Here is a 25,715-nt window from a genome sequence, read left to right as displayed (position 1 = left end):
TGACTGAGCCAGTGTTAATATTTGCTGGGTCTCTCTTCCCACAAGGAGGCACATCATATTCTTAGTGATGGTTCATCAGCCTCTGCATACAAACTAAAAACTGGGCTGGTCTAATAAGAGTCTGTTAATAGCATGCTACTGCATTTTCTTTAACAGCCATGATTTTTGATAATACGATTGGAAATCAGTGTTCTAAATTTAGTTTTAATAAAGTAATTAGTCTTGATCGTAAAAATTTTATTCATGGTAGTCAGTTTCAAACTCTGAAGATCATCTTCAGATCATCAAGTGTCTCCTTTGGTGTCCTGCAGAGACAATGAGAGGAGCAAAACATATATCAAAAGGCACATTCGTCAACAAATGCAGATCCCTAAAGGAGACATTTAATGGTCTGATGATGGTCCAAAAAGGTTGAAACCAGTTATCAAGAATAAAATGTTCTGCGATCCAAGACTGATGTTGTTCAAGCTGCAATATTTTGTTCTACTAGTACTTGGTTCAACTGTAACTTGTATTTATTCTGTAGCTCTTTCTTCTGGGTGAATGTACCCTAATAAAAGATCAAGGCAAAACAGTGGGAATCACTGGAATAGCGTGGAAACCTAACCAGACTGGATGCTTCTGGCAATTAGTCATGCAAGTAGTGTCTTATCAGAAGCTTTCTGAAGTTCACTGCTCTGTTGTTTTCTTAGAACAGGTGAATATTTTGGACAAAGTTAGGTCAATTACTGTTTCAGGGCTAAGGTGCACAGTGGAAGTGAGACATGGCAAACATTTGAACAGAAAATACTTGGAAAATAAAAGACACATTTGTTACCTGGAGAAGCTGCAATCTAAAGAATGGAAATGCAAATGTCTGAATTACAAAGCATGGTAATATCTGCGAGGAACTGAATATTTCTAATAATGAGCTTGTCAGTTGGTAACCAGACAGTAAGCGGACTGTGCTCTGGATGGGAGGCAGCAGCCAACTGTGTAACATCAGGGATTGTAAGATATCAGGGTAAGTATTCACTTAGAGAAGAGTTATTACACAAAGGGAGATAGTGAATGGATAAATGTTATGTTTGTTTCTAAGGATGAAATAAGAGTTAACTCTGAAGAAAGCTCTGATTGTCTTCCTTAGAACAACTGTATCTCCTTATTTAGCTTCAGACCAGCAGAATGAATACAATCATCAACATGTATAACAAAGAAACAAAAAACTACAAAATCTTAGCATTGCACTTTGGCAGCAACAAAAATGTGTAGGAGTTAGTGCAAATTATGTGAAGGAAGAAAGAATAGAATTTTACATTTCACTGACAAATAGGTCAGTAAGGTCGGAACACAACCTCAAGCAGGACAAGGCTGGTAAGGAAATCTATGGCGTCTTTTCTAGCCCCCCCCCTCCCCCCCCCCCCCCCCATACACACACAGTACCGGTGGATAGACAGTGCTAGGACTGCATTTTGGCAGATGGACTTGGGTGGGGTGGGATTGAGCCTATCACCTACCCAACCTACACAACATCCTACTGCAGCCTTACACCACTCCCACTCCCTGGCCACAGGGGTCATATCCCTGTAGAAGATACAGGTACAAGACTTGCCCAATCCGCCCACCCAGCACTGTGCTGCAATCACTGCCAAGCTACACTCCTGGAAATTGAAATAAGAACACCGTGAATTCATTGTCCCAGGAAGGAGAAACTTTATTGACACATTCCTGGGGTCAGATACATCACATGATCACACTGACAGATCCACAGGCACATAGACACAGGCAACAGAGTATGCACAATGTCGGCACTAGTACAGCGTATATCCACCTTTCGCAGCAATGCAGGCTGCTATTCTCCCATGGAGACGATCGTAGAGATGCTGGATGTAGTCCTGTGGAACGGCTTGCCATACCATTTCCACCTGGCGCCTCAGTTGGACCAGCGTTCGTGCTGGACGTGCAGACCGCGTGAGACGACGCTTCATCCAGTCCCAAACATGCTCAATGGGGGACAGATCCGGAGATCTTGCTGGCCAGGGTAGTTGACTTACACCTTCTAGAGCACGTTGGGTGGCACGGGATACATGCGGACGTGCATTGTACTTTTGGAACAGCAAGTTCCCTTGCCGGTCTAGGAATGGTAGAACGATGGGTTCGATGACGGTTTGGATGTACCGTGCACTATTCAGTGTCCCCTCGATGATCACCAGAGGTGTACGGCCAGTGTAGGAGATCGCTCCCCACACCATGATGCCGGGTGTTGGCCCTGTGTGCCTCGGTTGTATGCAGTCCTGATTGTGGCGCTCACCTGCACGGCGCCAAACACGCATACGACCATCATTGGCACCAAGGCAGAAGCGACTCTCATCGCTGAAGACGACACGTCTCCATTCGTCCCTCCATTCACGCCTGTCGCGACACCACTGGAGGCGGGCTGCACGATGTTGGGGCGTGAGCGGAAGACGGCCTAACGGTGTGCGGGACCGTAACCCAGCTTCATGGAGACGGTTGCGAATGGTCCTCGCCGATACCCCAGGGGCAACAGTATCCCTAATTTGCTGGGAAATGGCGGTGCGGTCCCCTACGGCACTGTGTAGGATCCTACGGTCTTGGCGTGCATCCGTGCGTCGCTGTGGTCCGGTCCCAGGTCGACGGGCACGTGCACCTGCCGCCGACCACTGGCGACAACATCGATGTACTGTGGAGACCTCACGCCCCACATGTTGAGCAATTCGGTGGTACGTCCACCCGGCCTCCTGCATGCCCACTATACGCCCTCGCTCAAAGTCCGTCAACTGCACATACGGTTCACGTCCACGCTGTCGTGGCATGCTACCAGTGTTAAAGACTGCAATGGAGCTCCGTATACCACGGCAAACTGGCTGACACTGACGGCGGCGGTGCACAAATGCTGCGCAGCTAGCGCCATTCGACGGCCAACACCGCGGTTCCTGGTGTGTCCGCTGTGCCGTGCGTGTGATCATAGCTTGTACAGCCCTCTCACAGTGTCCGGAGCAAGTATGGTGGGTCTGACACACCGGTGTCAATGCGTTCTTTTTTCCATTTCCAGGAGTGTATTTATGTTGCTGTAGCAACCAACCAGTTGTCCACAATAATGAATGGCCACTGCCAAAATGAGGCCAAGAACAAAGTTGACCACCCAGTGACACAACATAGACATGAGCACAAAATGCTCAATTTCAATGGCTGCTGCACAACCCAAACCATCAGTATTCTTTCCTCTACCGTTACAATTTCTGAATTACACAGATGGAAGTTACCCTTGAAACACATCCTTCACTCCCCTAACCCTCCTGGCCTCAAGCTCCAAGCCATTGTCCCCACACTGTCCTCCCAACAGTTTACACCTTTCACTGTCTTGTCACCCCCTCCCAATCCACACCATCATGTCACATTCATCGTGCACAGCACCTCACCAACTTCCCATACCTGTGCATCATATGCACACCTGTCACCCCTCCCTCCCACATTCCTGGCCAGCAAATCTGTCACTTCCTTCTGAACTGCTAGCAACCCATCCCCAACAATTCTTCCTGCCTCCTCCATCTTGTGTGTGTGTGTGTGTGTGTGTGTGTGTGTGTGTGTGTGTGTGTGTGTGTGTGTTTGTCAAAACTACGGAAATTCAGTATCAGCATAGTCTTTTTGTTGTAGTTTATATCACTTGTTAAGGTAAATGACTTGCAGCCAACAAAATTTACTTTTTAAATCACTGCCTTCACATTCAGTTGTACTATATACTTTTTTCCCCCACACTGAACATTTTTTTAGATGTGTGTCCATTTTCAGTATTCCTAAGAGATTTTACATGGAGACTGTCGTATGGGCAATAGAAGTACATAGAGCAACTGAAATTCAGGGTGTATACGCAGACAAGGAAAAAAAATTCCCGGAGAGTCCGGTTAAAGATACACTTTCTCCCGGGCGAAAATACACTTTTTCCGTGTTAAGTGACAGTATATTTTCCCTCAGAACTACAAAACTTATCAATCCTTTGAATGGTTATGGTTTTACACATGGACGTAGAATATCCCGGCACTTTAGAAAATGAAACTTGGGGAAAAAGACACGTTTTGGAAATATCTTTGACGTGCAACAACATGTAAGCTGCGTATTTTTGTATGACGAAAAGGATACATTGGAATTCCACCAAACACCGCATTTTACTTTTTCCTAATCATGGAAATTGAGGTTGCGATGCACTTTTGTAAGCTGGTCATAGCTCGTCACATGATCTTGCCAGCCGACGACATTGGATATGGACATGTGATGTAACATCACTGTTATGTAGCATGAACACATCAACAGGGAAAGTAAATAGTTAAATTAATATACATAGTGTTGCTACAGGAGAAGCTAAGTTTTCGCATATAATATTGATTTTTTTGCGTGCGTTACACTTTAAGATACATCATACAAATGCCCCAGTAAAATTTTTAATAATTACATCAATGTCTGATCTTCAGGACTCAAAATTATGTAAATGGCTCATCATTAAAGAGTTGATTTTTAAATGAGAGTCAAACGCTCTGTGATTTAAGAAATTCGTGGTACATTCTCACACATAGTTCAACTTACATAAAAGGATATTTACTTTGAAAGTAACACTTTTCAAACCACCATTCACAATATTTTCCTGCAACCTGTTAGAAATAGGTTCGTTTCAGCAGTTGCCAGAGAGCGCAGATAACAGGTGACACCGCGCTTGCGCAGCTACCATGAGAAGGAAGCCCGTATGTGTAAAACATTAAAAGATCATAGATTATGCCATACAAGAAACAAGACATCAGAGGATACCCCAAGAACATTGGAATTTCATGAACCATACTAAAATGTGCACATTTAAAGTACATACTTATAGTGCACATTTGTATGTCCAGATTCCCAATGAAGTAGACCGTGGCCTGATATTAGGCTTTCCAGTGTGGTTTTTGGGATGTAAATTTTCTTGAAGCACCAGTACTGTACTATATCCTGTTTGGTTCTTTATTATGACATAATGCCATACATGCTAGAAGTTGCAAACGTGTGCTAGAAATTGAAAAAAAAAAAAAAAAAAATGCACTTGAAATGCAGCAAGCAGTTGAAACTAGCCAGTATTGTGGAATTAAACATTTAGTTTCAAATACATTGACTGCCTCTGTGGGAAAGGTTAATAAAAGTCAGACAAAAACAACTTCATTGTTCTGCAAGGCGATTAATTCTTAACTGTCAGAAAGGTGGAAATAAAATCTGAAACTAATAACATATTTTAGCCTTCCATTCTGTTTTCATTTGATGTGAGAGTAAATGAAGGAGAAACAGCAAAATCACTAAATGTAAACATGGGTCATGTGGAGACCCTATATAACTCAGACTGCTCTGAGCATCAGCCCCGGATCTATGGTATTTGCAAACTGGCTCATCTCCATACAGCATTCTTCTAAAGCACATCACTGTATTTTATTCTGTGGAATTGAAACATGTATATTTTGTAATCGATGCCACCAAACCTACACATGAGAGTGGAAATTGAAATGTCCTGTGGTGCCTCTCCTGCTCCCAGTCGGCCCGTTCGACAGCCTGCCCCTCTTCAGAAAATTTGCACTCTTTATTGCCTATTAGCTAATAACTTGCTGTTTTGTGTGACATAAAATTAAATGTAGGATACATAAAACCAATAAAGACAAGAGACAAGCAAGAAAGTACACATTTTTTCAATCCTTAGCTCCTAGCATTTTTTCTCTCTAATCTTGCTACAGCTTTACACGGAGTGCTTTCCTTGCTTTACCTCATCAAAGTTCGTCAAACGTTTTGCTACATGAAAAATGGAAATTTCATTATCTAATACTGAAAAAGCTGTTAATACAAATAATACCCAAGACTGGTGTGGTTTCTCGATCTGATTACATCTATTTTTTCACTGTCTGCTAGATAAAACGAAATAGACCTTTCTAATATTGAAGCAATTTTGTAACACACACCAAATAAAAGAGACTGTTTTGGCAGAAATGGTCATTTTTATAACACGACAGAATATAATTCATGAAGTACCATTATCAAATGCTTATTAGGCCTACTACAAGCAAAAAGCTTTACGTTCGGAAACAGTTTCACACTACGTTCATACATACCAGTTTCTCAAGTATGTGATTGAAAAGTAGTATTATGAAATTTTTATATAAATTTGGAATCGTCTTATTCTTCCAGAATTTGTGTGATGTCCCCGTTTCTTCTCCTTCCTCGTTCTAACAAACAATCTTGTCAACAATTCTGTAGCTGTTCCTGCCATTGTCAAAATTTGTTCGCCGATTAACTTCACTAACCCTACTAGAATCACAGGTTTAGTTATCCAGCAATTATTCTCCGGTTAGGTGTTGTTACATGTTTGTACAACACGTTTTCTGTGTTATTTCCAGAATAGAACTTAAGTGGCTGCAAGCCGGGGACTGTACAACTGGTCCTTACTACTATAGTGATCTGGCCAAAAATTTTCGGTCAAAATTTCATTTTTTTTTTGGATACTCTGAGAAGATAATACATAATCTTTCTCACCTGCCATTCCTGTTAGTGGTTTATTTCCATTCTGGTAATCTGAATCTATGGATTTCACTAGTAATTATAACAATGCTGGTCATTCACAAACCCAATCAACTACATAATCAGACAGCAATTGGTATTCATCCATTCGGCTCTACTCCACTCAGCTCATATAGCCCCATCGCCTTTTGTCTGCAGAAAGTTTATTTCTAAGTGTGATGAGTATTCTCCTGACAGACACATCATGTACACTATGCACGCATTCAAAAATCAACTTAAAATTTGTTCAAAAACCTACAGGGATACGTTTCAAAATCATACGAATAATCAATAGAGCAACATGCGCTGGATGCTAGGTTCTTTGTGAAACAAGTTTGTTTTCCTCAAGAATATGAATTTGGCATCCGCTTTTCCTAATAGCATCTAGCTGCTTGCTCCGACTGCTTGCACAGCCAACAGCCACATTCTTGTAGCCAGAAGTGGGAGAATCTACTACTCAAATGTGACTCAACTGTGTATGCCCATGAGCCTTCACATAACTGCTAAAACGAATCTAATGTAAACAGTTGTGACTTCACACTCATCAGAGGCAATTTGTTGTTACGAAGCATTTCATAGTCTTCCTACAGCCTTTGACACATTATGCTGTTGGCAGATGCTAGCATGAGCACTGTGTGTCGTCGTCGTATATGGCGCATTTCCTTTGCAATTTAAGTTATTTTCTTTTTTTCTCTCGTTTATGTTTTATTGTTGAAGTATTATTCTGCAGTACCGGGATACAGTAATAACCTTTAGTAGAGTGTTGCTTCTTACCAGTAAAAAAAATTTAATAGAAAACTAAGACAATGAATAATTCCCGGGTATTTCCCGGTTTTCTCTCAGATGAAAAAATTCCTAAGTTTTTCCTGGATCTCCCAGTTGTCCCTGGCCGTATACACCCTGATATTGCAACACCAAGGAGATGTTGATTACAATGAAATTTATTCCAAATATTAAGGATATGACAATCCACAAATGATTAGAATTACAGAACTGTACATGCACTTTGATTGTGGAATGTGACAGTTGTGCTAAATTCTAAGTCAGAGTCTCTAGATATTGAGGCATGGAATCAAAGAGGGCCTGGATACGCTGCTAGGAAACACATTGTAACACTGTTTGTAGCTGTGTCCACAGAGCATTGGCTCTAAATGGCTCTGAGCACTATGGAACTTAACAGCTGAGGTCATCAGTCCCCTAGAACTTAGATCTACTTAAAACCTAACTAACCTAAGGACATCATACACATCCATGCCTGAGGCAGGCTTCGAACCTGCGACCGTAGCAGTCTCGCGGTTCCAGACTGACGCGCCTAGAACCGCACGGCCGGGCCACAAAGCATTAACAGTGCTTGCAGGAAGATCAGAACAAACAAGATGCTGACCACCCATATCTCAGACATGTTTAACAAGGCATGTCAGGTGAACATGCAGCCAAGGGAAGCAGTGGTACCTCTTGTTTTTTAAAGTAGGCTTGCACATTACTCACCATATGTTTAAAATAAAAAATGCTGAAACATGACATGCATGAGGTGGCAGTGCCTTCAGCTCTAAAACCTGCATGCTGTAGCATTTGCTTTTCTCATATTGTCCTCAAACCATGGGAGAAAAGTAGCACATTATAGCCAATGATACCCCAAACTATCGCTCTTGGCATTTATCCACTATGCTGCTCAACAATGCAGTCTCCCCAACTGTGTTCAACACAGTACTGTGAAACACATATGTGATCATTGGTGTTCGTCAAGTTGAAGGGGGACTCATCCGAGAACAGCATATTTCACAACTCAACACAAAAGTGAGAGTTCACAAGCCCACTGCAGTCTGCAGTGTATGGTGAACAGAAATTAATGGGATTGGCACATGTTACACCAGTTCAGCCCCGAGTAGATGGCACAAGTTGCATAAACATAAATCTTCACACCCATTCTAGTACTCCTTTTATCCAGCCAACACTGTGGATGAATCCATTCTATCACTTACTACTATACAGACAAGATGGTGGTCATTCTGCATTCTGGTCACATTATGTGATCCAGTATTCACTTGTAGTTGTATTCGGACCTTTGGTTCCACACATGCATCACACTTGTAGCAACATGCTCTGTATGAGCCACAATGTCACTGTGTGATAAACATGTTTCTATAAACTAATGATTCCACCCTGCTCGAAATCTCATTCGCTGATATTGCACCCCTTGGCATCAACAAGGTATATCGACACTTGCTTGCATGTTTCCACTTCATTTGACAACTGTCTACCGACAGTGTGGCATAATGCTGACCTGTCCAGTCACACAAAAGAGGGCTTTGATGGGCATAAGTGCATGTAATCTCTCTGCAATCTTAATCACATATTATGGTTCCACTGTTCTACACATCATCTGGTTTCTGGAACGATTCAGACTATTTCTTCTGGGTGTTGCAATTTTGAGAAACAGTAGTATACAGGGTGTTACAAAAAGGCACGGCCAAACTTTCAGGAAACATTCCTCACACACAAATAAAGAAAAGATGGTATGTGGACATGTGTCCGGAAACGCTTAATTTCCATGTTAGACCTCATTTTAATTTCGTCCACCTACGCTCAATGGAGCACGTTATCATGATTTCATACGGAATGCTAGAACATGTGCCTTTACAAGTACGACACAACATGTGGTTCATGCACGATGGAGCTCCCGCACATTTCAGTCGAAGTGTTCGTACGCTTCTCAACAACAGATTCGATAACCGGTGGATTGGTAGAGGTGGACCAATTCGATGGCCTCCACGCTCTCCTGACCTCAACCCTCCTGACTTTCATTTATGGGGGCGTTTGAAAGCTCTTGTCTACACAACCCCGGTACCAAATGTAGAGACTCTTCGTGCTCATATTGTGGACGGCTGTGATACAATACACCATTCTCCAGGGCTGCATCAGCGCATCAGGGATTCCATGCGACAGGGGGTGGATGCATGTACCCTCGCTAACGGAGGACATTTTGAACATTTCTTGTAACAAAGTGTTTGAAATCACGCTGGTATGTTCTGTTGCTGTGTGTTTCCATTCCATGATTAATGTGATTTGAAGAGAAGTAATAAAATGAGCTCTAACATGGAAAGTAAGCTTTTCCAGACACATGCCCACATAACATATTTTCTTTCTTTGTGTGTGAGGAATGTTTCCTGAAAGTTTGGCCGTACCTTTTTGTAACACCCTGTATATCCATGATACACAATATTTAATACAATATTCTTTCAAAACAACATCATATGCATCTTTATAGCCAGCATAAGGACACTACATTCTTTCAAAAAAATGTACAAGATAGAAACAGACATTACATTAAATCACAAATATCTCTGTATGTCAACTTTTCATACATGTGCACGCAAAAGTACAATAGAAATTATGGTCAAGGAATGACATTCACAGCCAGTGAATTTCTGGATGTCATTTGTTGTCGACACCAAATCTGATTTGTCCTATTCTCTTCATATGGGTCATCCCTCCGATTTTTCCTTGTACGAAATGACTCCTTTCTCAACCATATCTGGAATCTCCACTGCCAACCATGGTCCCAACTGCAACAATAATGTCATATCTTAATTTTTCTGAAAACAGATGTTATTTCCAAAACATGCCAGCATATTTGTTTCTGTTAAGATCCAATTTTTCAAGTAATTTAATGAGACCGGTGAGAACACATTATTTTACAACAATGAGCAATAGATAAAGTAAAGCTATTTTCAATCTGAAAGTGGGTTTGAACATCATAGTGTCATACTAGGCATGGTCCTATTAGAGATCACCAATATGTACAAATCAGTTACCAAACAATAAACGTTGTTGTTGTTGTTGTTGTTGTTTTCAGTCCTGAGACTGGTTTGATGCAGCTCTCCATGCTACTCTATCCTGTGCAAGCTTCTTCATCTCCCAGTACCTAAAGCAACCTACGTCCTTCTGAATCTGCTTACTGTATTCATCACTTGGTCTCCCTCTACAATTTTTACCCTCCAATACTAAATTGGTGATCCCTTGATGCCTCAGAACATGTCCTACCAGCCGATCCCTTCTTCTGGTCAAGTTGTGCCACAAACTTCTCTTCTCCCCAATCCTATTCAATACTTCCTCATTAGTTATGTGATCTACCCATTTAATCTTCAGCATTCTTCTGTAGCACCACATTTCGAAAGCTTCTGTTCTCTTCTTGTCCAAACTATTTATCGTCCATGTTTCACTTCCATACATGGCTACACTCCATACAAATACTTTCAGAAAAGACTACCTTTCACTTAAATCTATACTCGATGTTAACAAATTTCTCTTCTTCAGAAACGCTTTCCTTGCCATTGCCAGTCTACATTTTATATCCTCTCTACTTCGACCATCATCAGTTATTTTGCTCCCCAAATAGCAAAACTCCTTTACTACTTTAAGTGTCTCATTTCCTAATCTAATTCCCTCAGCATCACCCGATTTAATTCGACTACATTCCATTATCCTCGTTTTGCTTTTGTTGATGTTCATTTTATATCCTCCTTTCAAGACACTGTCCATTCCGTTCAACTGCTCTTCCAAGTCCTTTGCTGTCTCTGACACAATTACGATGTCATCGGTGAACCTCAAAGTTTTTATTTCTTCTCCATGGATTTTAATACCTACTCCAAATTTTTCTTTTGTTTCCTTTACTGCTTGCTCAATATACAGATTGAATAACATCAGGGAGAGACTACAACCCTGTCTCACTCCTTTCCCAACCACTGCTTCCATTTCATGCCCCTCGACTCGTAACTGCCATCTGGTTTCTGTACAAATTGTAAATAGCCTTTCGCTCCCCGTATTTTACCCCTGCCACCTTCAGAATTTGAAGGAGAGTATTCCAGTCACCATTGTCAAAAGCTTTCTGTAAGTCTACAAATACTAGAAACGTAGGTTTGCCTTTCCTTATTCTTTCTTCTAAGGTAAGTCGTAGGGTCAGTATTGCCTCACGTGTTCCAACATTTCTACGGAAGCCAAACTGATCTTCCCCGAGGTCAGCTTCTACTAGTTTTTCCATTCGTCTGTAAAAAATTCGTGTTAGTATTTTGCAGCTGTGACTTATTAAACTGATAGTTCGGTAATTTTCACATCTGTCAACACCTGCTTTCTTTGGGATTGGAATTATTATGTTCTTCTTGAAGTCTGAGGGTATTTCCCCTGTCTCATACGTCTTGCTCACCAGATGGTAGAGTTTTGTAAGGACTGACTCTCACGAGGCCGTCAGTAGTTCCAATGGAATGTTGTCACTCCAGGGGCCTTGTTTCGACTCAGGTCTTTCAGTGCTCTGTCATACTCTACACGCAGTATCGTATCTCCCATTTCATCTTCATCTTCATCCTCTTCCAATTCCATAATATTGTCCTCAAGTATATCGCCCTTGTATAGACCCTCTACATACTCCTTCCACCTTTCTGCTTTATCTTCTTTGCTTAGAACTGGGTTTCCGTCCGAGTTCTTGATGTTCATACAAGTGGTTCTCCTATCTCCAAAGGTCTCTTTAATTTTCCTGTAGGCAGTATCTATCTTATGCCTAGTGAGATAAGCCCCTACATCCTTACATTTGTCCTCTAGCCATCCCTGCTTAGCCATTTTGCACTTCCTGTCGATCTCATTTTTGAGACGTCTGTATTCCTTTTTGCCTGCTTCATTTTTATATTTTCTTCTTTCATCAATTAAATTCAATATTTATTCTGTCACCTAAGGATTTCTACTAGCCCTAGTCTTTTTACTGACTTGATCCTCTGCTGCCTTCCCTACTTCATCCCTCAAAGCTACCCATTCTGCTTCTACTATATTTCTTTCCCCCATTCCTGTCAATTGTTCCCTTATGCTCTCCCTGAAACTCTGTACAACCTTTGGTTCTTTCAGTTTATCCAGGTCCCATCTCCTTAAATTCCCACCTTTTTGCAGTTTCTTCAGTTTTAATCTACAGGTCATAACCAATAGATTGTGGTCAGAGTCCACATCTGCCCCTGGAAATGTCTTACAATTTAAAACCTGGTTCCTAAATCTCTGTCTTACCATTATATAATCTATCTGATACCTTTTAGTATCTCCAGGGTTCTTCCATGTATACAGCCTTCTTTTATGATTCTTGAACCAAATGTTACCTATGATTAAGTTGTGCTCTGTGCAAAATTCTACCAGGCGGCTTCCTCTTTCATTTCTTTGCCCCAGTCCATATTCACCACCTACGTTTCCTTCTCTCCCTTTTCCTACTACCGAGTTCCAGTCACCCATGACTATTAAATTTTCGTCTCCCTTCACTATCTGAATAATTTCTTTTATTTGATCATACATTTCTTCAATTTCTTCGTCATCTGCAGAGCTAGTTGGCATATAAACTTGTACTACTGTAGTAGGTGTGGGCTTCGTATCTATCTTTGCCACAATAATGCGTTCACTATGCTGCTTGTAGTAGTTTACCCGCATTCCTATTTTCCTATTCATTATTAAACCTACTCCTGCATTACCCCTATTTGATTTTGTGTTTATAAGCCTGTAGTCACCTGACCAGAAGTCTTGTTCCTCCTGCCACCGAACTTCACTAATTCCCACTATATCTAACTTTAACCTATCTATTTCCCTTTTTAAATTTTCTAACCTACCTGCCCGATTAATGGATCTGACATTCTACGCTCCGATCCGTAGAACGCCAGTTTTCTTTCTCCTGATAACGACATCCTCTTGAGTAGTCCCCGCCCGGAGATCCTATTGGGGGACTATTTTACCTCCGGAATATTTTACCCAAGAGGACGCCATCATCATTTAATCATACAGTAAAGCTGCATGCCCTCGGGAAAAATTACGGCTGTAGTTTCCCCTTGCTTTCAGCCGTTCGCAGTACCAGCACAGCAAGGCCGGTTTGGTTAGTGTTACAAGGCCAGATCACTCAATCATCCAGACTGTTGCTCCTGCAACAACTAAAAAGGCTGCTGCCCCTCTTCAGGAACCACACGTTTGTCTGGCCTCTCAACAGATACCACTCCGTTGTGGTTGCACCTACGGTACGGCTATCTGTATCGCTGAGGCACGCAAGCCTCCCCACCAATGGCAAGGTCCATGGTTCATGGGGAGAGGAACAATAAACGGATAAATAAAATTCAGTAAGTATTCAGGAAAAAACAGTCAGTTACATTTAAACAACTCCATCTTTCAGCTATTTCCTCTACCACTGGAATAATGTAGAGCAGTATGAGGTGTGATAAAAAAGTAATGGGTATTTTGTAATTACACAGACTTTATACATATGATTTTCAGTTTATTTTCTAACTTGTTGGTACACATGTTCCTGATGTATGATTCCATTTTGAGCTGTTTTGAATATTTAGTTTATTCCTGACAATTGAAAAGGTTATGTGTGTTTTCAAGTGCTCTGTGGTTTTTTATTTCAAAAAAGATGGATCAAAGAATTTGCATTCAATTTTAATTGAAAAATGGAATAAAGTTAAGCACTGAATTCAAAATGTTGACTGTGGATTTTGGTGTGAGTAAGACAAAGAGTTTACGAGTTTCAAAGAGAACCTTGTTCTATTCTGCAAATCATTCCTGCACTGCAGGTGACAACTATATGGGAGACTGATCTTGTAAGAAACATACGAGTCACCCAAAATATACTTGTCATACTAACTGGATCATAGCATTACCTATAAAATGAGTACACTGGGCGACAAAACAGATCCTTGCTGCTTTAAGACTGTCAGTCAATGCAGCAAAATACTACCATCACTTGTGCGCATAATATTTAACGTCATAAATTACGAATGACGTTACCCTTTACCTGAGACGGTTCTACAAAAGTAAGGTAAGCAGTTTAGTCTCTCTAAATCACTAGAACTTAAGTTTTTGGGAAGAAAAAGCATCAAGAGACATCGCAACCAGCCAGGACATCATGTGTTCAAATCACCACAATCACGTTTTTATTTTTCCAGCTGAATAATTAAATGTATTTAATACAACTAAAGATTAACTTTACTACTGCAATAATTACAGAATAACATAATATAGACAAGATCAAACAATGGAAAATCCAGGATGGAATAATGACAATATTATGAAAAGGACATATCGGTATTCACCATATAGTGGAGTGTTGAGTTGCAGACAGGTACAATAAAAAATCTATTGGACACGTAAGCTTTTGGCCAGAAGGCTGCCTCCTGAAATAGACATTCATTGGAACACAGCTGGCACACACATAACCACTGTCTCTGGTTGTTGAGGCCAGACCAGCAGTTTTTTTTGCTGTGACTGTGACTCACCATCTCCTCTCTACTGTTAGTAGCAATCTATCCTTTTCATAATATTTTTTGTAATACAGGCCAGAATAATAGAATATGGTACATCAGATAATCACAGCACATTTTGTTTGTATCATTACTCACACAGTCTCTTACCATTAACCGTACAGACAGATACATTTCATAAATATAATCCAAGTTTCTTTTCCAATTACTATTAGACCAAAGAAATGTGAGTGCCTCAGTGTCTTTTATTCAACATGCATGGTGCAGAAGAAGTGTATTTTGAAAGGTTTTACAAGATTTATCATGACATATTGTTAAGGTGAACTTCGGGAAGGGACTGCCAGAACAATAATATTAAATGATCTGTGTTATGATTACATACTTTTTCAAAAAGGAAGGTGTAGTGAACTGAGTCATCCTTACAAGATTTACTGTTGATTGGGCCCATTTGGGGTGCCAAAGCACACCAAAATAAGTAGGTAGGTTAGTGCAGCCTCCCCTTGCCACAATTCAGTAATATGATCATAGGAACATGTATGTTTTGTGCTGGTTTTGTATATGCTGAATAATCATCTTTTGATCCTACTTGCCACCAGAAGTGACCCTAATTGACCAAGTCTAAAAACTGTTACATCTACTGTGGAAAATTAATTGTACATCAGTGGAATAGAGGGATATTTTCCAGATGGTACGTAAATCTTAATACAAAAAACCTGTTGCAACCTAACATGAAATTAAATCTCTGCCTTCGTAGAAAGCCTACAGGTTGGTCATTCAGCTACAGTGATACCCAGCAAAAATTTTCCTGTTAAGGGTCCATGTAGAGTAACTTTATGTAATAACTGAGAATTTTATTTACAAAAAATTTGTTGTGCCTTCTTGGAATAGGTCAAGAAACAGACAAACAGACAGGACCATTTTTACATAATATTTCAAGTAGTAATTTCTCTACAGTGTGCTCCCAAAAAAATCCAGAAAATGCTGTATTAGACTGACTGACTATAGTTTTCAACGACCACTTTTGTGCTGACAAGTGTATGTAATCTTTCCCAGCATGTTCGCAGAGATACTGGTCAATGATTCCAGCCTTATTGCCTTTGTTTGTAAGGCATACTAATGTACAGGTTTTACAGCTTAGACTACACAACAAATTTATTGACTAAAAGGCTATATACAGCTTTTAAAACAACCTGCAAGACAATTTTTAGAAGTTACAGTGAACAAAATGACTAGAGAAACATGGGAGGAAGTTCATGAAAAGTCACACCAATGGAATTGGCAATGCACTCTTAAATATCTTTTGCTATTAATTTGAATTGTATTTACATTTTAAAAATAGTGTGTGGAGCTGGATTAATCACAGGTAAGCCGTAACTCTTAAGAAAAAGATTTCTGTACTACAGTGCTGAACTTAAGGCACAGAAACTGGAAAAGGTGCAATCACTCAAGTTAATGGAGTTTTTCTGTACTGTTACTCTAACATGTGGTGCCTGTTGACTTTATCTCAAAATTTTTATTTAAAGGTTTCTGTGTGACCTATTATGCTGACCACAAACACCATTGTGTTCTCAAGGTTATTTTAAAAGGAACAAGGAAATTCTAAGTGAAGAAATTCTAAATAATGTCCAAAACATTAACAATTACATAAAATAATTCCCAAATAAATTTACTGTAAGAAAATAGATATGAAGCAAAGAAAAATTACAGCATAATCTTTAAAAAAATCACACAAAACATCAGAGTTCAATACCAGTATCTAAGAAGCAGCTGAAACCCGCAAAGTGCATTCAACAAGTACTTGGAGAATCCAAGCAAGAAATAGTGCGAACAAATGACCATTCAACTTTTGCATCCAAAAACTGAAACTCAAACACTGACTAAAAATAAACTAAAACAATCTAAAACCAGAACAAAAGATTTCATCTGGCATAAAAGAGAGAGAGAGAGTTCTAAAATGTGCAACAAAAATAGAATAAATGTGTTTTGTTGATGTTTGTAGGTCTTCGTCATATCCTGAAAAACAATGTGGCAAGAGTAAATCCCTGCATAAAAAAGGGGGGGGGGGAGAGGGAATACTGCATGTTTTGCTTCCAGTGCTGAAACACATCGCCAACGACTGGCAGAACTTCACAGAGCAAATTGAAAAGTAGGCTTAAAATCAATTACAATGAGATTAAAATAATATGTAACCAACACATAAAAAGTACAGACTAACAACGTAGTCACAAAACCAGTAGACTTTTTTGTTTTGTATTAACATCAGTTGGATACAACAACACAGTAAAGGAAATAATTGTATAAGTAGGCTACATGGAGTTTTCAAAACAGAGTACTCAACATGTCTCTGCAAAGTTTACAATCATAGTTTGTTGCCTATTTTAGCAGCAAGGCAGACTTCTAATCCCAAAACCATTCACAAATGACGATTTATCAGGAAAGAATTGAGAGATGCACGCTGCACATGGAAAATAGAAATGGACTGGGGGAACAGACTAGAGCAGATGACTTAATATGGCTGTAATGCAAATGACATGAGGATGGGCAGAGCCTGCAGTCAGGTAAATGGATTTTTGAAGTATCTCTAGTGGATTCCAAAAGGTAAGAAAACTCTGAAATGATGCACTAATGGAAGTGGGTAGGTGACATTATAAAATGTGTGAAACATAAGTGAACACAGGAAGGCCCGGAGGTTGCACTACCCGTGGACTTCATATGATTGATTATTCCCTTGCACAGATTACCAGTCATAGTTTTTTTTTTTCATTAGCTTGTTAATGACAATTCTGATTATACCAATGCATCTGTGTTGTGATACATCAATTAATATGTAGTTTGGTCTGTAGAATCTGAATCTACTTTTCAAAGTGTTCTAGCAAGTAAGATTTCCGAGTTTTAAAGTTATTTTTTTACTATTGGGCCTTCAATAATTTGATAGAAAATATTCCTAAATTGAGTGAAGCAAAGCTGCAGGAAGGTATATTTGTTGGATGGCATTTTAAAAAATTGATGAAAAGTCCAACCTTTGACATTGAATTAGATGCTCATCTCCTTTAAAGCAATTGTGATGGGGTTTTTGGGCAACAGAAGAGATGATAACCACGTTTCCATTATGAACTATCTGTTTGACACATGCAAGAACATGAGGTGCAGAATTTCATTAAAAATTCACTTTTTATACTCTTACCTTGATATCTTTCCAGAAAATTTTGGAGTCATGAGCAACTAGCAAGGTGAACACTTTCACTGAGAAATTTGTATGATGAAATGCTATTATCAAGGTCATTGGAACCCTCTGATGATGAGCAACCACTGTTGGGGTCTTGTTACTGAGAGTGAAAAAATGGAAGACAAAAGAAGAGCATTTTTCAAACAGCACAGAAAGTAAAAAGTTGAAAATATGTTGTGAATTAATTTAGATCTCTTATTGTTGTCAAGTACATATATAAATATTTAATTGTATTGAGTTTTAAAGTTCTGAATGAATATTTCTTGTTTGTTTGTTTGTTTGTTTGTTTCTGTTTTTATTCTGCTGTCTATCTAGGAAATGTGATGTGATAGAGAAAAACTGATTTTACCAGTAGAATTCAGGACCCTAAAATTATGCAAATTCATCCATTTGCAAACAAGGTGCAGAAAAAAGTTTAAACTTGTTGACCTGTTTACAGGTGGTGTTCTTTCAACAACTAATTAGTAGGCTACCCGAGATATGTGCCACTAGTTGTCTGTGCAGATCACGCAATTCCTGTAAATGTGAAACCCAACTCACACCTTTCTCATGTGACATCCGAAGGCCTTCCAAAAGGTATTTCACTCACAAGGGAACCTCCCCATCGCACCCCCTTCAGATTTAGTTATAAGTTGGCAGAGTAGATAGACCTTGAAAAACTGAACACAGATCAATCGAGAAAACAGGAAGTTGTGTGGAACTATGAAAAAAATAAGCAAAATATACAAACTGAGTAGTCCTTGCGGAAGATAGGTAACATCAAGGAGAGTGTGAACTCAGGAGCGCCATGGTCTTGTGGTTAGTGTGAGTAGCGGCGGAACGAGAGGTCCTTGGTTCAAGTCTACCCTCGACTGAAAATTTTACTTTATTTTCGCAAAGTTATGATCTGTCGGTTCGTTCACTGACGTCTCTGTTCACTGTAATAAGTTTAGTGTCTGTGTTTTGCGACCGCACCGCAAAACCGTGCGATTAGTAGACGAAAGGATCTGCCTCTCCAATGGGAACCGAAAACATTTGATCGCAAGGTCATAGGTCAACCGATTCCTCCACAGGAAAACACGTCTGATATATTCTATACAACACTGGTGACGGCATGTGCGTCACATGACAGGAATAAGTTGTCGGCCCACCTAACTGGTACACTTAGCGAATGGGTAAAAAGATTCTTCTACCTTGCCTGATATAGGTTTTCTTGTGGATGTGATAATCACTCTCGAAGAAGTGATGAAAACATAAGAGTTTGTCACATAAACTAATAATACAAAATTAAACTTTTCACTTAAGGGAAGACTTGAACCTAGGACCTCTCGTTCCGTAGCTGCTCTCATTAACCACGGGACCACGGCGCTCCCTGACTTCCATTGTCCTTGATGTTGCCTATCTTCGCATGGTCTACTCAGTTTGTATATTTTACTAATTTTTTTCATAGTTCCACACAACTTCTTCCTGTTTTCTCGACTGATCTGTGTTCAGTTTTTCAAGGCCTATCCACTGTGCCAACTTAAAACTGAATCTGAGGGGGGTGCGATGGGGAGGTTCCCTTGTCAGTACCACTCATAAGCTTGATATTAAAAGTACAACAGTATGGTGAACCAACCAATGATTGAGCAACTCTTGCTGGGGAGAACACAGCATGTTATACTGGATGGAGAGTCATAGACAGGTGCAGAAGTAGCTTCAAGTGTGTCACATGGAGGTGTGTTGGAATCTTACCTGTTCATATTGTATATTAATGACTTTTCAGACAATATTAACAGTAAACTCAGACTTTTTGTAGGTTATGAACTTATAGATAAAGTAGTATCTTTTTTTAATTTTTATTCAGTGAAGTTATAGGATTTCAAAGTAGTAAAAAGATTGGCAATTTGCTTTAAATGTCTAGAAATGTGTTGGTAGTTAATAAAATGCAGAATTGAAGTACACTATGGCTAAAAGAAATATTGAATTTAATTGATGAAAGGAGAAAATATAAAAATGCAGTAAATGAAGCAGGCAAAAAGGAATACAAACGTCTCAAAAATGAGATCGACAGGAAGTGCAAAATGGCTAAACAGGGATGGCTAGAGGACAAATGTAAGGATGTAGAAGCTTATCTCACTAGGGGTAAGATAGATACTGCCTACAGGAAAATTAAAGAGACCTTTGGAGAGAAGAGAACCACGTGTATGAATATCAAGAGCTCAGATGGCAGCCCAGTTCTAAGCAAAGAAGGGAAGGCAGAAAGGTGGAAGGAGTATATAGAAGGCTTATACAAGGGCGATGTACTTGAGGACAATATTATGGAAATAGAAGAGGATGTAGATGAAGACGAAATGGGAGATACGATACTGCGTGAAGAGTTTGACAGAGCACTGAAAGACCTGAGTCGAAACAAGGCCCCCGGAGTAGACAACATTCCGTTAGAACTACTGACGGCCTTGGGAGAGCCAGTCATGACAAAACTCTACCAGCTGGTGAGCAAGATGTATGAGACAGGCGAAATACCCTCAGACTTCAAGAAGAATATAATAATTCCAATCCCAAAGAAAGCAGGTGCTGACAGATGTGAAAATTACCGAACTATCAGTTTAATAAGCCACGGCTGCAAAATACTAACGCGAATTCTTTACAGACGAATGGAAAAACTGGTAGATGCAGACCTCGGGGAGGATCAGTTTGGATTCCGTCGAAATGTTGGAACACGTGAGGCAATACTGACTTTACGACTTATCTTAGAAGAAAGATTAAGAAAAGGAAAACCTACGTTTCTAGCATTTGTAGACTTAGAGAAAGCTTTTGACAATGTTGACTGGAATACTCTTTTTCTAATTCTAAAGGTGGCAGGGGTAAAATACAGGGAGCGAAAGGCTATTTATAATTTGTACAGAAACCAGATGGCAGTAATAAGAGTCGAGGGGCATGAAAGGGAAGCAGTGGTTGGGAAAGGAGTGAGACAGGGTTGTAGCCTCTCCCCGATGTTATTCAATCTGTATATTGAGCAAGCAGTAAAGGAAACAAAAGAAAAATTTGGAGTAGGTATTAAAATCCATGGAGACGAAGTAAAAACTTTGAGGTTCGCCGATGACATTGTAATTCTGTCAGAGACGGCAAAGGACTTGGAAGACCAGTTGAACGGAATGGACAGTGTCTTGAAAGGAGGATATAAGATGAACATTAACAAAAGCAAAACGAGGATAATGGAATGTAGTCAAATTAAATCGGGTGATGCTGAGGGAATTAGATTAGGAAATGAGACACTTAAAGTAGTAAAGGAGTTTTGCTATTTAGGAAGTAAAATAACTGATGATGGTCGAAGTAGAGAGGATATAAAATGTAGACTGGCAATGGCAAGGAAAGCATTTCTGAAGAAGAGAAATTTGTTAACATCGAATATAGATTTATGTATCAGGAAGTCGTTTCTGAAAGTATTTGTTTGGAGTGTAGCCATGTATGGAAGTGAAACATGGACGATAACTAGTTTGGACAAGAAGAGAATAGAAGCTTTCGAAATGTGGTGCTACAGAAGAATACTGAAGATAAGGTGGATAGATCACGTAACTAATGAGGAGGTATTGAATAGGATTGGGGAGAAGAGAAGTTTGTGGCACAACTTGACCAGAAGAAGGGATCGGTTGGTAGGACATGTTCTGAGGCATCAAGGGATCACAAATTTAGCATTGGAGGGCAGCGTGGAGGGTAAAAATCGTAGAGGGAGACCGAGAGATGAGTACACTAAGCAGATTCAGAAGGATGTATGTTGCAGTAGGTACTGGGAGATGAAGCAGCTTGCACAGGATAGAGTAGCATGGAGAGCTGCATCAAACCAGTCTCAGTACTGAAGACAACAACAACAACAATGGCTAAAATGTTCATCACAACTGGAATCTGTCTACTGATACAGGTATCAGGCTGTAATAATCTATAGGGACATGAAAAGGCACTATCACCTAGGCTCAGCCACACAATTGAAGCAGGTGGCAAACTTTGGTTTATCAGTAGTGTACTACAATGAAGATTGCTTACAAGTCACTCGTGAGAGTGATCCACCTAGAAAATTACTCAAGTGTGTAGGGATCCACAGAAAATGAGACTCACAGGAGGTAATGCACATATAAACGAAATGGACAGTCACAGAGATGCTGAAAGAACAGAACTGGCAAATGTTAAATGGTTGGTTGGTTGGGGAAGGAGACCAGACAGCGTGGTCATCGATCGGTCTCATCGGATTAGGGAAAGATGGGGAAGGAAGTCGGCCGTGCCCTTTCAGAGGAACCATCCCGGCATTTGCCTGGAATGATTTAGGGAAATCACGGAAAACCTAAATCAGGATGGCCGGACGCGGGATTGAACCGTCGTCCCCCTGAATGCGAGTCCAGTGTCTAACCACTGCGCCACCTCGCTCGGTACGGCAAATGTTAAATGACAGAAGCAAATTGTTCTATGGTAAGGTCTTATGGGATGAAAATAATTGTTCTATGAAAGCCTGTTTAGTTTCAAGAAGCAAATTTAAGTGACAAATCTAGGACCGTAGGGACCATGAAGACAATGTTAGACTATTTACAATGCACACACAGGTGATTAAGAAATTATTCTTCCTACACTCCACAAGTGAATGAGGTAAAATGGCCCAATAAGTAGTAAATGGGAGGTAGCCTCAGCCATACTCTTCACAGCGATTTGCAGAGTATGGTCGATCTTCTTAGCTGAGTGGTCAGCACATTTCACTGCCATGCAGCAATCCCAGGCTTGATTCACGACCGGGTTGAAATCTCTGCTCAGGGATGGGTGTCGTATTGTCCCAGTCGTCATTTCGTCACCATCAACACGCAAATTGCCTGACACAGCATCAACTGGAAAGACTTGCAACTCTGTGGTATAACTTCCCCAGGTTGAGACTCCCAGGCGTTGATGCTGTACAATCGTTTCATATTTTCAAGAGTATGGATGTATATGTAGATCAATTACAGACCATACTGCGAAGATGCACAACAAAAAGACTGTCACAAGTATAGCTTTTGGCCAGTAAGGCCTTCGTCAGTGCCCTGCTCGTCACTATTGATACTACCTCCCTTTACACTAACATCTCTAATGCCCATGGCCTTATCGCTATTCAACACTACCTTTCCCAACGTCCGACATATTCCAAACCAATAACCACAATTACTTCTCATTTACAAACTGACAAAGGCCTTACTGGTCGAAAGCTATATTTGTGACAGTCTTTTGGTTGTACCTATCTGCGACTCAGTATCTCCGCTATATGGAGAGTAGCAACTTTCCTTTTCACAATATTGTTACATTCCATCCTGAATTTTCCACTGTTCAATTACACACCAGTGGTTTGTGATTACAAAACTGGTGCCTGATGTGTCCCACCAGTTTCCAATCAGGATCATTTGGTGGTCGAGTTGTAAACATTAGTTCCATATTTATAATTTTTATTTTGGGGAGCTACAGTCATGGTAAATGTTTCAAATGATGCTGCTGCCATTTGACTGTAATAAGTGTTATTGTTTTGTCTTTAGGCCATTTTCAAGTACAAAAACTTAAGTAAGTCATAAGACGACATACTGGCATGAAATACAAGTCCTTGTTAAAAAAAGTACATCTAGTCATATTGGCCAGATCTGTCATTAGTAAAAGTGAAGACCTCTTCAAAACAATTAAATTTTATGAACGACAAATCTGGCCTGTATGACCAGATATGCTTTTTCAAAAAGGACTTTTATACCAGTTTGATGTTTTTTGACATATAAATGTGTTTCTGTACATGAATATGGCCTAAGGCCGAAACGATAACAATAAAATAAAAATAATTTCAGTCAAATGGTGAGAGCATCATTCAGAAAATTAGTTCCCTGCTCTCCAAAAACTATTGTGGTTCTGTCCTGGTCCTATGAATCGGACAGTTATCCTTCTGGAAGATACCACTGCTGTTGCAGAAGACATCAAGAATGAAGGGTCTATGATAATGTTCATAAAGTTCGTCACAGTGCCTTCGACTACTATCACAAGCCCTATCAAAGCACAGGTGACGGCCTCCATAGCATAATGCAGCTCCAACAACCATTGCCCACAGCACAGTGCACTTTTTGAGCAGATATTTGTCTGGATGATGCCATTTTTAGACACAATTGTCAACCTGTTGTAACAAGAAAAACAGTTCATCCATCAAGGTGACACATTTATGTTGACTTATGGTCAGATCTCAATGATTCTGTGTCCACTGCAATATTGTAGGATCAACAAGAAAATATGTAGGGGTCATATGCTGTGGGTTCCCATGTTTAAAAACATGGTCAAAATGGTCTGTTCTGAAACATTTGTGTCTGCACCAGCACTGCAGTTTGCCATTAGATTACAGCTCAGCCTGGTTTACAGAGCAGGCAGACATTCTCTGATGAGGTGTGGACTTTCAACACCTTATCACCTTTTCATGGATTCACCATTTAACTACTATACATAGAAGCTCCTGACAACAGGACACAAACAGCTCGCCATCTTCACTGTTTCAGTGCTGTTCGATTCCAGATGTTGGGCCATAACAACATGCCTTTTCTGAAAATCACTTGGGTCAGTGAATTTCTCCATTTGTGGCTCACACAGTCACTAGGAAGATTACCTAGTTTGTCTTTGCTCTGGTTATACACTTTACTTGTCACATTATATGCTCGCAACTCCACCAGGAGGCATTCAGTCTTATGGTGGGCAGAGCTCGTAAGGTTTTGTTCATCAGTGTATATTACTCTTGCACCTCATTCTTTGTTATTGCAAATAGCAGCTTCCTCTGTGATAATCAATTAATGCTATCTATGTAATAAGGAGACTGAGTTCATTTTTATTAAGATATGGTCTGCTTGGATCATTCTACTGTATCTTTGTGCACTTTTATGCTCAAGAGTTCAGTAATGTAAAGTTGTATTTTTCTCTGATCTCTTAATTCTGCCTTTCTGTATTTTCTTTTCTGTTTTTCCCTCAGTGGCAGGACATGTACTCAGTTTCTACCAACAGCAGTGTTAGCAAGAACAATACTACCAAGACTTTCGTGGTTTGGCAATGGGTTGTTACCATCAAGGAGGGAGATTGTCATCAAGGAACCTTGCTTTTATCACCACCTGATTATTCTTTTTTCCAATTGATTTCTTTATTACACAAAATTAATGAATTACTTTCTGGTAACAATCATAACTACTGTCATACTGGAATATATCACAAACTGAACTGAGCCCTCAATGTATTGTAGGACCTCCAATACCCCTGCAGATAACAGCCGAGTAGAGATTAGAAACCGGCCCACATCTGACCTAGCTTTCGCAAGTCTTCACATTCTAGTGGGGAACAATCATTCAGGCTTTGGTGGCAAGCTAATATTAAGCACAAAAGTTAAGGATGATATATGGTAGGAATACTTAGCTGGGTTATACAAATGAAACTAACTTTAAGAGAATATTACGGAACAGGAAGAGGAAGTAGGTGGAGATGAGACAGGAGATGAGATACTGTGGGAAAAAAAATCAAAGCACTGGAGAAGAAATTGCAGAGGCACCAGGAGTAGATGGCAGTGACCCAGAATTATTCAGATCCTGGGGAGATGAACTGATGAAACTATTCCACCTGATGTGGAAGATCACAGGCAAAATATCCTCAGACTTCAGGAGGCATATACTAATTATAGTCCCGAA

General features: G+C 40.1%; 1 protein-coding gene across 1 annotated transcript in view; it reads right to left on the bottom strand.

The window, feature by feature from the left end:
- Window positions 1-9,885: 9,885 nt before the first annotated feature.
- LOC126284393 (ubiquitin-fold modifier-conjugating enzyme 1) overlaps window positions 9,886-25,715 on the bottom strand; it is a 47,850-nt gene continuing 32,020 nt past the window's right edge. Inside the window, exon 4 of the mRNA XM_049983288.1 lies at window positions 9,886-10,124. Coding sequence (XP_049839245.1) covers window positions 10,044-10,124 — 81 coding nt within the window. The 3' untranslated portion in view covers window positions 9,886-10,043. The remainder of the gene's footprint in view (window positions 10,125-25,715) is intronic.

The sequence above is a fragment of the Schistocerca gregaria genome, chromosome 8 (genome assembly GCF_023897955.1).
Source record: "Schistocerca gregaria isolate iqSchGreg1 chromosome 8, iqSchGreg1.2, whole genome shotgun sequence".
In the NCBI taxonomy this organism is placed as follows: Eukaryota; Metazoa; Arthropoda; class Insecta; order Orthoptera; family Acrididae; genus Schistocerca; species Schistocerca gregaria.
Note: the sequence above shows the minus strand (reverse complement) of the source record. Positions and strands in the feature narration are given on the sequence as shown.